Source organism: Simochromis diagramma, unplaced genomic scaffold (assembly GCF_900408965.1).
Source record: "Simochromis diagramma unplaced genomic scaffold, fSimDia1.1 OVJJ01000324.1, whole genome shotgun sequence".
Classification (NCBI taxonomy): Eukaryota; Metazoa; Chordata; class Actinopteri; order Cichliformes; family Cichlidae; genus Simochromis; species Simochromis diagramma.
In genome coordinates this window covers 544,656-559,797 of record NW_024386918.1, presented here as the reverse complement: position 1 = coordinate 559,797, position 15,142 = coordinate 544,656, and the positions used below count along the sequence as shown (strand labels likewise).

The following is a 15,142-nucleotide window of genomic DNA, read 5'->3' as shown; positions in this document are numbered from 1 at the left end:
TTTCAAATAAATTGTTACTGATCCCTTTGCCCCTAGTCCTGAATTGTATATTTATTTTCTACTCTTGTTATATTTGTTTGTTTTTACACTGATGCACCTGGAGCCTTGTCATCTCGTCTCTCTATATACTGTACTGTATATAGCGGAGATGACAATAAAGTTTAATTTGACTTTGACTAATCAACAAAATGCAGTGAATGTACAAAAGCGAAACTGAAATCAAATCAAGATTTGGTGTGACCACCCTTTGCCTTCAAAACAGCATCAATTCTTCTAGGTACACTTGCAAACAGTTTTTGAAGGAACTCGGCTGGTAGGTTGTTCCAAACATCTTGGAGAACTAAGCACAGATCTTCTGTGGATGTAGGTTTCCTCGCACCCTTCTGTCTCTCCATGTAATCCCAGACACACTCGATGATGTTGAGATCAGGGCTCTGTGGGGGCCATACCATCACTTCCAGTACTTTTTGTTCTTCTTCACACTGAAGATAGCTCTTAATGACTTTGGCTGTATGTTTGGGGTCATTGTCCTGCTACAAGAATACATTTGGGGCCAATAAACAATCATTTGTATTTCTGAAAGCATTCTTTGTTTACAGCATTTTTTCACGCCTGCTTTAAACTTTTGCACAGTACTGTGTATACTAAAACATTTGAGTAGTGTGGATCTCAGTGATCTCAAACTCAAGGTCAGAGTCCAAAAAGGAAGGAGGAAAAGACTTTTTCACAGCATTGTACATCAGGATAAAACAGATTCAATTTGATCATTGTATCAAATTAATTATTGCATTACCACTTTAATAAGGTTTCATCACATCTGAGAAAATCCACCACTTAAAGAATAAAAACACCTTCTTTTTCTTTCTCTCTATAGACCCAATAGAGATCCACAAGAGAAAGCTCCTCCTATGGTTTAGCCACCTTCCTCAGGAGGAAAAACAGTTTGGAGGTTTCTTCAGCCCTGAGACCATGCATGTCGACCCACTGATCCTTGAAACTGATGCTGAGGAGAGGGCAGGACTACTCTGCTCTCCATTCCAAACCCAAACACACTGTAATCGCTCTGTAACTGTGGAACAGCTGTTTCAGCACACTGATACCTGGAGTGATGGCCGGGGGCTCAATGTCCTCATCTATGGTGCTGTGGGAACAGGGAAAAGTACAGTGGTCCGAAAGCTGGTGCTAGATTGGTGTGCTGGCACCACTCTGAGCCACTTTCAGCTGCTGATTCCTTTCTCTTGTGAGGACCTCAGTCAACTGTCAAAGTAAGATGGTTCTCTTACTTTTTATCACATGTAGAAAATTTATAGAGGCACAACTTTATTGATTGGGATTTAATGTACTGGTTGTTATACTTATCATTTTTATTTTCTTAGGTCCTAATATACATTTTAAATCTCTGACAAACAGTGTTTTAGTTTGCACATTACATCTATTTTCTTTTATTTAGTTTAACATTATGAATGCTTTTAACTCTGCCTTAATCGCCTTTCAGTTAAAGTGCAGGAGAACTCAGCAGGAAAAAGGTAGTTCTCTATCCACTATTAGCTTTCCATGTAATCATATTTGGGACAAGCCAGCATCAGCAAATTTATGGTTTTAGACTCGTTTAAAGTTGTTGCAAAGATTGCATTCATAGCAGGCTAACAAATAACCACCAAATTGTTTCTTTGTTAACCCTCATGCATTATTCTGAATTATCCTCCACACTCCTGTACACACGCACACATACACATTGACTTCAGGAGATCAAAATTACAACAAACATAGTACAATTACTAGGGTTGTCAGTAAAATTGATACCTGTATACTGATGCATATTACAAATTACTATGAGATTAAATACAGACCGTCTGTATGAGAGATGCAGCCACACAGCCCATACCCTTGCTAGCAGATGAAGTAGTTCACAACACTGAACACTTTATAAGGAATGGGGAGATGTAAGTACATTTTCATTTATATTTATTTTTTTTCATTCTGTCCTGTCTGGCAGCTTTTGCAATCAGAATTATGATCTGAATGCACTGTGCCAAATGCATTTTGGTTTTCCAAGATATATAAGTGTTAGCCTACCTTCTGCTACTATTTAATCAGTAAATACCAAGTCACAGCAAGCATAGCACGACCTCATGAATCCTTTTTGTTTTTATTTTTTTCTTGTATTACCTAAGATAATATTAAACGGGTTGTCATCATTGGCGGAGCGGGGGGGGGCTTACTGGGCTTAAGCCCGGGTTGTTTTTTCAGAAGCCCGGGGTCTTTTGGAGTGTAATTTTTCATAGTTAGATGCCTTTCTGACAACTGTATAAAACAAAAACTACACACAATATTCGAAGCACATAGCGCACACTGTGGGAATTTACGACTGTGCGTAAATCCCCCCTAATATTGGTATGATCCGAGCTCAGACACTAAGTGACTGAGCGAGGGGGCGGGGCAGCTGCTGCCTGTTGGAGAAACGGAGCCAGGCAGACAGAGGAGAACTGAAGTTCGACCAGGTACCAAAGCAAATCATTCGTACTGTACAAATAATGTAAATATGGCGGTGTATCACGAAAGATTGATGTCAAACTGATCACTTAACCCATATTACATTACTTCTCTTCAAGTGAATCAACAAATGAAAAGCCGAACAACAACAATGCTGTTTCTTTAGAGAGTCTTAGCTTACATGTGTGTTTATTTCATATTTTCAGTTGTTTCCCTCCACGGCTAAATAAATCGGTTTCAGTAATGTACTGATATACAAGAATGGACATAAGGAGCTTCTTTCAAAGAAAAAACTCTGGTAGATGTTATTTTATACATTATGCTTTGTATTTTGTTCAGTATATTTCTATGCAAAACAAGCAAAACACAAGAACATTTTTTTACTGTACAACATCAATTTAGAGTAAACTTGTTTTGTTTTGGATAAATAAATATTGAAATATCTTTTGAATTAGTTAAATGTCAGAATAAAGAGAGACAGAGCTTCTATTTTTTATCACTTTCATCAAATTTATGAGCACATGTACACTAAGTTTATTGTTAATTAATAAGAAAACTGCAGACGATTCCATTCTGAGCTGAAGAAGCTTCTGATAGGTTAGTAGAGTCCATGTGAGTAAATTGGTGGCACACCTGTGGATGCATATAAGGCAAAACACAGAGCCTGTTTCTTTGAAATGGGAAAATCAAGAGATGTCAACCAAAACACCAGGAACAGAACTGTGGAGCTCCATAAGTGTGGCTCAGTTTGAATACAATTTGGTGCCATTTACAATTAAGAAATACAGATAGTTTCTCTCTTTACTCTTAAAGTTAACAAATATGTTTTTTATATTTATCAATCTAAAAAAAATAAACATTTAGTCTGATTTGATGTTACAATTAAAAAAGTGTTTTTATCTGAAGAGTTTGTAAATATCTGGTTTCAACTGTATATTTGATGATGTTGGTGTTTGGCTTGATTGTCAGCACAAAGAGGGAGAGAGAGAGAGGAACAGAGAGGGAGAGAGAGAGGAGCAGAGAGGGAGAGAGAGAGGAGCAGAGAGGGAGAGAGAGAGGAGCAGAGAGGGAGAGAGAGAGGAACAGAGAGGGAGTGAGAGGAGCAGGGAGAGAGAGAGGAGCAGAGAGGGAGAGAGAGAATGAGGACAGAACAGAGATGAACAAGAGCAGGTGAGACAGACATCAATCAATCAATTTTTATTTATAAAGCACTTTTCATACAGAAATGTAGCACAAAGTGCTTTACATGGTTAAAAGCAGCCCACCCCACCCCATCCCGCCCTCCAATTCACTCCCCACACTGTCATTAACATAAGCGGTCATGGATACATATCCCCCCCCACACACACACATACACACACACTTGAAAAGTAAAATTGGGCTGGGCACACATGAACCAGGTGAGGGAACACTATCACCACTATCACGCGGAGCCGTCTGCACCGGGAGCCGGTCACAGACCGCAGCCTCCAGGCTGGGCACACAGCTGGAGGGAGGCAAAGAAGCCCCCCAGCCAGGCTGAGAAGACCCACAGAGCCGCAGCAGCCATGGTCGATCACAACCCCGGTGCAGAGAGCCCCCTCCGAGGAAACACTGGAGATATGACCTAATAAGAGTATATACAGAATAAAAAGATAAAATACAATAAATATTATGTAGGACCTAATTTAATAATATAAATAGAATAACAGGATAACATAGAATAAATAAACATTAAGTAAAAGCTAAATTAAAAAGGTGGGTCTTGAGCCTGTTCTTAAAAACATGTACGTTCTCTGCGGCCCTGAGCTCCTCCGGCAGGCTGTTCCACAGACGAGGACCATACCACTGAAAAGCTGCCTCTCCGTGAGTATGTGTCCTGACTTTAGGAACGATCAAAAGGCCAGTACCAGAGGACCTCAGGGTCCGCGAGGGTTCATATGATAGAAGCAGATCTGAAAGATAAGAAGGCCCAAGACCATTAAGACATTTAAAAACCAATAAAAGACCTTTAAAATCGATCCTGAAACACACGGGGAGCCAGTGCAGCGATTCTAAAACCGGTGTAATGTGGGCCCGCCCTCTGGTCTTCGTCAGCACACGAGCTGCAGAGTTTTGTAAAAGTTGTAAAATGTGAAATATTCTTTTTGGGAAGACCAGAGAGCAGGGCATTACAGTAATCAATGCGACTGGTAATAAAAGTGTTCTGCCTTTTATGACTTAAATCGGATATTATAGTTGTAAGCTGCCCTAGAGCTCCCTCTAGTGGCTGCTTTGGGTTCGGTTACTTTGGGAAAGGAAAAAATGAGAACGTGAAGAAGAAATAAAAGATGGCGGAAAGTGATACCGTAATGTTATCGTTCTAAGCTGATACGGACCTTAAAATGTTGTTGCCTTGGACAAGATATGTCTTTTTACGATGGTCAAAGAGAAGGCAATGGTCAGAGGCCATTCTTCAATAAATCAGCGCAAAAAGGAAAATAAGTCTGGTTATTGGAGCATCGTTATCTCGCTGTCTAGCTGGTGAAACTAAGAGACTCAGGGCGAGGACAGCATAGTAAAAAGACATTAGCGCAGCGGGCACAACCACGAGGAGCTATTTTCAGCACATCAGTTATGAGTCTACGGTCAGGAAAGCAATATCAACTGGATCTTCCAGAAGAGGAAGAAATACCAGACCAAAGAGAAACAAAACAAGTGCACAACGCAGAGGATATGGAGAACAAGGATAATGCAAGCAACGCAGACACACAGGCGGAGTCTAGACGCTCGCGTACATCCATGCGTTCATCCACAAGTTCTGCAGCACTTAAAGCACGAGCAAAAGCAGAGGCTGCACGTGCACAGCTGGCGTTTTCAGAAAGAGAAGCAGCTATAATGAAACAAAAAACTGAACTTGAGGCTAATTTACATGTTTTGAGCTGTCAAAAGGCTGTTGCAGTTGCAGAAGCAGAGGTTGCAGTTTATGAAGAAGAGGAGGAGGGACTCTCAAAAAGTGAACTGCGCTATCCATTGGTGGGACCACCCGCCAGTCCAAAACAACGCACAGCAGAGTATGTACAAAAACACTCAGATATTTGCCTTGAAGGATTCGAATTAAAAGTAGATCCACTTGCCTGTCACAAAGCTGCACGTGAACAATGCGAAATGGCTATGAATGCAGATATAGACAATGACTGCTCACACAGTGCTCAAAAGGCTAATGTTAAAGTGGAACTCCAAACACAACAGAGAGAGAGACTGGATTCCCCCAAACCTTATCCGTACAACACTCTTCAAACATCAACAGAGACACAGGGTGTCCAGGATATTACAAGGTACCTGACACGTAGGGAAATGTTAAGTACTGGACTTTTGCAGTTTGATGACCACCCAGAAAACTACTGGGCGTGGAAGGCATCATTTCAAAGTGCTATTAAAGACTTGCACGTTACAGCTCAAGAGGAGCTAGATTTAATGGTCAAATGGCTTGGAGTTGAGTCTGGTCACCAGGCCAAAAGAATCCGATCAGTCCATGTCTTTAATCCAGCTGCAGCTCTCAACCTTGTGTGGCAAAGACTCGAGGAATGTTATGGATCTCCAGAAGTGGTAGAAAATGCACTGTTAAAAAAAATTGAACAGTTTCCCAAACTAAACAACAGAGACAACACAAAGTTAAGAGAGCTGGGTGACGTTCTGCAGGAAATAGAATGTGCAAAAGATGGAGGATACCTACCAGGCCTCTCATATTTGGACACAGCTCGCGGAGTCAACCCCATTGTGGAAAAGTTACCATATGGACTGCAGGAAAAATGGATTGCAACAGGAGCAAAGTACAAAGAAGAGCATAAAGTTGTTTTCCCCCCTTTCAGTGTCTTTTCAAAGTTTGTAAGACAACAAGCCAAAATAAGAAACGACCCAAGCTTTGTCATCACACCTCCTGCCGACACAAGCTTCAAGAAGGAGAAAAGCTTCAGAGGCAGTAACAGGCAAGTGATTAGTGTACACAAAACGGACATTCCTACAGACACTAGTTCACCTCAAAATAGTTACAGCAAGCCTATAGAAAGCCCTGACAAGGTATGCCCAATACATAAGAAGCCTCACCCTCTTAAAAGGTGCAAGAGTTTTAGAGCAAAGCCCATAGATGAGCGCAAGTCATTTTTAAAAGAGAACAGAATCTGTTTTAAATGCTGTGGCTCTACTCAACATTTAGCAAGGGACTGCAGGGTTCAAATAAAATGCATGGACTGTGGTAGCGACAGGCATTTAGCAGTGCTACATCCAGGTCCACCCCCTGCTCCAGCTGAGAGCTCTGGAGCTGATAAAGATGATGGCGGGGAGACACAGGATAATGCAAATGCCTCAGTTGTTTCCAAATGCACAGAAGTCTGTGGTGATGCAGATAGCCCACATTCATGCTCAAAAATAAGTCCTGTGTTAGTCTATCCAGAAGGCGAAAAAGAACAGGCTAGAAAGATGTATGCAGTGCTTGATGAACAAAGTAACAAGTCACTAGCTAAGTCTCAGTTTTTTGAGCTCTTTAATATTAAGACACGCTCAGAGACTTACAAGCTCAGAACATGCTCAGGACTGTCAGATAATGTCGGCAGAACAGCAGTAAACTTCATGATTGAGTCAATGGATGGTAAAGTAAAGCTCCCACTCCCAAACCTGATTGAATGTGACATGATTCCAGACGACAGGAGAGAGATTCCCTCTCCACAAGTGGCCATGAAGTTCTCACACTTACAGAAGATAGCTGAAAAAATACCTCCTGTAGAAGAACAAGTACCTATTCTGTTGCTTTTGGGAAGAGACATTATACAGGTACACAAAGTCAGAGAGAGAATCAATGGGCCACACAATACACCTTACACGCAGCGTTTGGATTTAGGCTGGGTTATAGTTGGAGAAGCCTGCATGGGGAAGACGCATAAGCCCCCTAGTGTGAGTGTTCTCAAAACACATATTCTTCAGAATGGCCGTGCTTCTTACCTCTGCCCATGTCCTAACACGTTTCAAATCAAACACCAGTTAAACACCACACCTAACCCCAAAAAGGACAGGGGAAACACAAACACCAATCAACTGGGAGAAACTGTTTTTGACAGGACAAAAGATGATGACAAACCAGCACTGTCAGTAGAGGACAAAGACTTCATTGACATCATGGAGAAAGAGGTGTATCAAAATGAATGTAACAGCTGGGTGGCGCCTTTGCCATTCCGCTCTCCAAGACCAGAGCTTCCGAGTAACAGACAGCAAGCATTCAAGCGCCTCCAATCTCTCAGAAAGACATTGGACCGGAACCCTGAAATGAAAAGACAATATATCGAATTCATTCAAGACATGCTGGACAATGACCATGCAGAAGTCGCTCCACCTTTGGACTCAAACAAAGAACACTGGTACTTGCCATCCTTCGGTGTGTACCACCCACAAAAACCTAATCAGCTGAGAGTAGTCTTTGACTCAAGTGCAGAATTTGAAGGACAGTCCCTTAACAAAGTCTTATTAAGTGGACCCGACCTAAATAACACACTACTGGGTGTCCTTATGCGTTTTAGGAAAGAGCCTGTAGCATTTTCAGCTGATGTGCAACAAATGTTTTATTGTTTTGAAGTGAGAGAGGATCATAGGGATTATCTGAGATTCCTTTGGTATGAAGACAATGATCCCGACCAAGGTATTTGTGACTATAGAATGAGGGTTCATGTTTTTGGGAATGGCCCTTCCCCAGCTGTGGCTATTTATTGTATGAGGCGTGCTGCAGTCGAGGGAGAAGAAGAGCACGGACATGATGCAAAGCAGTTTGTAATGAGACATTTTTACGTTGATGATGGTCTCGCATCCACAGCAACAGTGGAAGAAGCTGTTGAGACACTCACAAGCGCTCAAAAGATGCTGGCACAGTCAAACTTAAGGCTACATAAAATAGCCTCTAATGACCACAAAGTAGTGGAAGCGTTTCCTGCTGCCGAGAGAGCCAAGGATCTAAAAGACTTGGATTTAGAGTTGGACGACATACCCCTGCAAAGGAGCTTGGGGGTACTGTGGAATCTTAAAAAGGACTGTTTTACCTTTCACGTCACCACCGAACAAAAGCCGTTCACCAGGAGAGGTGTCTTGGCCACTGTTAACAGTCTGTATGACCCGCTGGGTTTCGTGTCACCCATCACAATGCAGGGAAAAGCTCTTCTCCGTGAATTGACCTCAGAGCAAAAGGACTGGGATGAATCACTTCCTGCAGAAAGAGAAGATGAATGGAGCAGATGGAGAAGCTCATTGAAGGATCTTGAGCGGCTTCAGATACCGAGGTGCTACCTCTCGTTCTTCCAGGCCATTGCTGTGAAAAAAGAACTGTGCATATTTTCAGATGCCTCCACCATGGCCATAGGAGCAGTGGCATATCTGAGAGCTCTTGATGGTGAAGGTCAGTGGCACACAGGTTTCATCATGGGCAAGTCCAAAGTAGCCCCAAGACCCGCCCACACTGTTCCTAGATTGGAGTTATGTGCAGCAGTGTTAGCTGTAGAGATGTACGAACTCATTAGAGATGAGATTGACATTGAAGTAGACACTGTCAGATTTTTCACAGACAGTAAAATTGTTCTTGGTTACATACACAACAACACAAAGAGGTTCTACACTTACGTGGCTAACCGAGTGATTAGAATCAGAAAGACTACACATCCAGCACAGTGGTTTTACATAGCCACTAGTGACAATACAGCAGACACAGCCACTAGACCAATTGCAGCTTCTGCATTGGCTTCTACAAACTGGTTTAGTGGTCCTTCCTTTTTGACACAACACGACATAGAGAAGTCTCACTGTGATAGTTTCACACTGATCGATCCTGACACAGATGCAGAGATCAGACCTGATATAACAAGTTTTGTTACCAAAGCCTCAGTAACACAGCTAGAGCCATGCCGTTTTGAAAGATTCTCTCATTGGATGAGATTGTGTCGCACTATTGCATCACTAAAGCGTGTGGCAGTATCATTCAAGAAAACGAACACAGAAGGTAAAGGCTGGAAGTGTTTCAGTGAAACTAACACCACAGATGAAGTGTCTAAAGCAGCAAAGTTCATCATTCACACAGTACAAAGTGAAACGTTCGAAGAAGAGTACAGATGCATAAAAGAAAATCTGCCACTTCCAAAACAAAGCTGTCTTCAAAGGTTAAATCCAGTTATTGATGAAGATGGGCTCTTCAGACTAGGAGGTCGATTGGCACCTGCTAACCTAACAAAAGATGAGAAACATCCACTCATTATCCCAAATGCTCATCATATAGCCATCCTTCTTATTAGATACTATCATGAGAAGGTAGCGCATCAGGGGCGTCACCTAACAGAAGGAGCGCTCAGAGGTGCTGGATTTTGGATTATTGGCAGTAAACGGCTCGTCTCTTCTGTTATTTACAAGTGTGTTCTTTGTCGAAAGCTTCGAGGACGACTTCAGACCCAAAAGATGGCAGATTTACCTGTGGACAGGCTGACACCAATGCCACCGTTCACTAGTGTAGGACTGGATGTCTTTGGACCCTGGACGGTCACCACACGTTGTACCAGAGGAGGGAGTGCAGACAGTAAACGCTGGGCTGTGCTTTTCACCTGCATGTCCACGAGAGCTGTGCACATTGAGCTCATTGAAACAATGTCAACATCCAGCTTCATCAATGCGCTAAGGAGATTTTTCTGCATCCGTGGACCTGCTCAAATACTCAGATCTGATAGAGGTACAAATTTTGTTGGAGCATGCAATGAGTTGCAAATTGATCACAAGGACACAGAACTAAACTCATACCTGCAAGAGAAAGGATGCACATGGCTGTTTAATCCCCCACACTCATCACACATGGGTGGATCGTGGGAGAGACTTATTGGAGTAGCAAGGCGCATCCTAGATGGTATTCTGTTGAAAGCCGTACATGTCCAACTAACGCATGAAGTGTTAAGTACATTCATGGCAGAAGTAATGGCAATAATGAATGCAAGACCACTTGTACCAGTCTCAACAGATCCAGACAAACCAAACCTTCTCACTCCAGCAATGCTTCTTACACAAAAGGTCAATGCATTATCTGCACCAACAGGAAGCTTTGGACCGCCAGACCTCTACTCAAAGCAATGGAAGCAAGTACAGTGTTTGGCAGACTCTTTTTGGAAACAGTGGAAAAGTGAATATCGTTCAACACTACAGCAAAGGAGAAAATGGACTGATGATAAAACAAACATAAAAGTTGGTGATGTTGTGTTATTGAAAGATGCTCTCGCACACAGAAATGACTGGTCCATGGGAAAAGTTGTGAGAACATTTGAGAGCAAGGACAATAAGGTTCGAAAAGCAGAAGTAAAGACTGTGAAAGATGGAAATGAAAAAGTGTTTTTGAGACCCATCACTGATATGGTTTTGCTTTTATCAAGTGATAAATAAGTGTTTGAAATAGCCCTAAACTGTTCAAAATGTTTATTAGAAAAGTTTGTTCTAGTGGCACAATTATATTGTACCAGGCGGGGAGTGTTCTGCCTTTTATGACTTAAATCGGATATTATAGTTGTAAGCTGCCCTAGAGCTCCCTCTAGTGGCTGCTTTGGGTTCGGTTACTTTGGGAAAGGAAAAAATGAGAACGTGAAGAAGAAATAAAAGATGGCGGAAAGTGATACCGTAATGTTATCGTTCTAAGCTGATACGGACCTTAAAATGTTGTTGCCTTGGACAAGATATGTCTTTTTACGATGGTCAAAGAGAAGGCAATGGTCAGAGGCCATTCTTCAATAAATCAGCGCAAAAAGGAAAATAAGTCTGGTTATTGGAGCATCGTTATCTCGCTGTCTAGCTGGTGAAACTAAGAGACTCAGGGCGAGGACAGCATAAAAAGCATGCATCAACATCTCCATGTTGGCCTGAGAGAGAATAGGGCGGACTCTTTCTATATTTTTTAGATGATAAAATCCAATTTTGGTTACATGTTTAATATGTGGGATAAAACCAAGCTCAGAGTCGAAAATAACACCCAGGTTTTTCACTTGTAGTGAAGGGCATAGTGAAAATGCCTGTAATTTAGACAAGAGTATCTCTCTCTGAGCCTCAGAACCGACGATTAAAACTTCAGTTTTGTTCTGGTTAAGCTGTAAAACGTTTTCTGCCATCCAAGATCTTATATCTAGAATACAGTTAAAAAGGGCATCCATTGGTCTGGTGTCATCAGGAGACACGGAGATGTACAGCTGAGTATCATCAGCGTAACTGTGGAAGTTCACTCCATGCCTCCTGATGACACCGCCAAGAGGGAGCTTATACAAATTAAAAAGTACAGGGCCTAAAACCGACCCTAGGGGCACACCACAAGTCATTTTATGGATCTTAGAGGAGCATGTATCCATACTCACCATAAAAGTTCTGTCTGAGAGATAGGAAGTGAACCAGTTGTGTACAGCACCAGAGAGGCCCACCATGTGTTTCAGTCTGTTTAAAAGAATAGCGTGGTCTACTGTATCAAAGGCTGCGCTTAGATCCAGTAGCACCAGGACTGAGAGCTTTTGGGAGTCCCAGTTACATCTAAGATCATTTAAAACCTTTAGGAGAGCCGTCTCTGTGCTGTGGTTCACCCTAAATCCAGACTGGAATATCTCCAGGATCTGTCTATCATTGAGAAAATCAGTAATCTGAGTAAAAACAAGTTTTTCTAAAATTTGACTTAAAAATGGTAAGTTGGATACAGGTCTGTAGTTATTAAAATCATTACAATCCAAATTGCTCTTCTTCAGAAGGGGCCTCACCACCGCCGTTTTAAAGGCAGCAGGGAAGACGCCCAACTGAAGAGAGCAATTCATCAAGCTCAACTTCAAAAAATCCATAAAGTGTTTTAAAAAGTAAAGAGGGGATTGGATCTAAAAGACATGTGGTGGGTCTCACTTTGAACTTTCTTAAGGTTCTCAGCATTAACCACAACAAACCTGTCCAGTGTCTCCTCAGATACAATAGAGCCCTCAGATATGTTTAAAATCATATTGCGATTAGATAAAATATCAGATCTGATGGTGCTGATTTTTCCCCTGAAGTGGTCTGCAAACTGCTCACAGAGCGAGTCTGTGGGGTTCTTTGGGAGCTGTTAAAACCTGGGTTAAATAAATAATCTATGGTAGAAAAGAGGACCTTGGGATTATTTTTGTTATTACTAATTATTTTGGAAAAGTATGAATTTCTTGAATTCCTTAGTGTATTATTGTACATTTTAAGTTGCTCGCAAAGTATTTGATGGTTGATTGCATTTTTATTTTTCCTCCATCTCCTTTCTGCTGCCCTTAAGTTTTTTGACTTCTTCGTTTCTCCATGGTGATGCATGTTCTTTTTGGTGGTGAGTGGAGCAACGGAGTCAAGGCTTTTCTTCAATTTGCTGTTAAAATGATTAAAAATAAAATCGCAAGGTTCAGGTAAAATCACAGGGGGGGGGGGCATTCATCTAAAACCCTGGTATAATTTGCAGCCACTTCAGAGGTTAGATAGCGCCTCCTCACAGTTCGCACCGAACATGTTAGTCAAATGGTTGTTTACCAAAAGTATCACTGTATCATAGATCCTCATGTATCTCGTACCTAGTGTTTCTTTTTAGGTTTGTTATTTTTCAAATTCTATATTTATTAAGTTCTGCAGGCTTGTTTGCACAACAAGGCTAAATAATTATATAAACTTTTCTGAATCTAAATAGTGGACTTTGGTAGAATTAAAAAATAAGTGTAGTGCAGGTCTATGATGATTTTAGTGCTACTATCATCTAGTTTTGATTCTGGTTCTGTCTTGGTTAAATCCTGCTCTGGGTCTGGTTGAATTGGGGTTTAGTCCTTGTGTCTTGATACAGCCCTGACTTTGTTCTGCCTTGCTGCTTATTTAAAAAACTAGTTTAAGGTGTCCTGCATATGTGATGTATATTTTTCCCTATATGAAGTCATTCCTTTTTGAACAAAACTCAAAACAGAGCCTATTAATCTTTCAGTCATTTCTGACCCCGACACACACACACACACACACACACACACACACACAATCCCACATAGGGCTGTGTGATATGACCAAAATCTCATATAAAACATCTATCGTCCCGATAACGATATAAATCATAAAAATGTAAAATTTTCTGTAAATTCTGTGAATCTCGGGCAGCTCGACTTGCTTTGAAGTGTTTCCAGCTGCGCGTCCTTTACCCGGAGTCGAGTGTTTTAACCGATGCATGAAACTATACATTTTTAGACATAAGTTGTAACGGCCGCCGTTTTCTTTGTATTTCTTACACGGCGTGCTGCGGGGAAAAGCCTGTTCTAACATTTGAGTCTAAGGTTTATTTTTTTAGCACCTGGCAGCTCTTTTTTACTTCTCATCTGTAAATAATCTGCTCTTTCACGTGATTCAGTTCATTTTGAAAAGTCTTAACAGGATCTTGAGCTTTATTGTGAAAGGTTTATATGGAAAATAAACAAGCGGACACGCGATGGTTTTACCGTCGTTGTTGCTAACGACAATGCATAAAAACAAGCGCTTGTCCGTCTGTAGCGTGGCTATATTAAATATAAGAGAAAGAGAAATTAATATAGCCACTACAGTGACCATCAAAACGATGAAAAAATATTGCCGTAAACAGTTTATTTTGCGACACCACAAAACAAACGATAGCGTAAAATGAAACGATAGACGTTTTTATATCGTCATCCGATATATATCGTTATATTGAACAGCCCTACTCTGTTGTACAGGAGCTGCTGATGTTACTGGGCCTGGAGCACGTTTTCTCATGATAACCTCCCCAATGTGCGTAGCTTTGCACTCAGGTCCAAAACGCGAATTTAGTTGAATTTAATTCTTCCCTGGGTTTAGACTATTATTTCATGTCACTGAGCGTTCAAACGTTAAAGTAATTTGCCCGAATCAACAGTAACACATGAAAGTCGGTCCTACTGAAGAGGAACAACTATATACAAGTATCATTTACTTTTAAGTGGCAGAAAAATTCCAAAAGCAAAATTTCTATGAGCTTAACAAGTATCTGTTAAGGTCATTTACAGTGGGGCAAAAAAGTATTTAGTCAGCCACCGATTGTGCAAGTTCCCCCACCTAAAATGATGACAGAGGTCAGTAATTTGCACCAGAGGTACACTTCAACTGTGAGAGACAAAATGTGAAAAAAAAAATCCATGAATCCACATGGTAGGATTTGTAAAGAATTTATTCGTAAATCAGGGTGGAAAATAAGTATTTGGTCAATAACAAAAATACAACTCAATACTTTGTAACATAACCTTTGTTGGCAATAACAGAGGTCAAACGTTTACTATAGGTCTTTACCAGGTTTGCACACACAGTAGTTGGTATTTTGGCCCATTCCTCCATGCAGATCTTCTCGAGAGCAGTGATGTTTTGGGGCTGTCGCCGAGCAACACGGACTTTCAACTCCCGCCACAGATTTTCTATGGGGTTGAGGTCTGGAGACTGGCTAGGCCACTCCAGGACTTTCAAATGCTTCTTACGGAGCCACTCCTTTGTTGCCCGGGCGGTGTGTTTTGGATCATTGTCATGTTGGAAGACCCAGCCTCGTTTCATCTTCAAAGTTCTCACTGATGGAAGGAGGTTTTGGCTCAAAATCTCACGATACATGGCCCCATTCATTCTGTCCTTAACACGGATC

The 15,142-nt window shown here is 41.4% G+C and overlaps 2 protein-coding genes across 3 annotated transcripts in view; both read left to right on the top strand.

Annotated features, from left to right (window-relative positions):
• The window catches only part of nlrx1 (NLR family member X1), a 36,765-nt gene that overhangs the window by 3,235 nt on the left and 18,388 nt on the right, over positions 1-15,142 (top strand). For both annotated transcript variants that reach the window (XM_040036469.1, XM_040036468.1), the window contains exon 4: positions 875-1,265. In XM_040036469.1, the coding sequence (XP_039892403.1) occupies positions 875-1,265 (391 nt within the window). The remainder of the gene's footprint in view (positions 1-874; positions 1,266-15,142) is intronic.
• On the top strand, positions 4,576-11,466 carry LOC120736410. Its single transcript, XM_040036467.1, has 2 exons — positions 4,576-8,887; positions 9,907-11,466. Exons 1-2 carry the CDS (start codon positions 8,879-8,881, stop codon positions 10,897-10,899), a joined length of 1,002 nt encoding a protein of 333 aa, XP_039892401.1. The 5' UTR covers positions 4,576-8,878; the 3' UTR covers positions 10,900-11,466.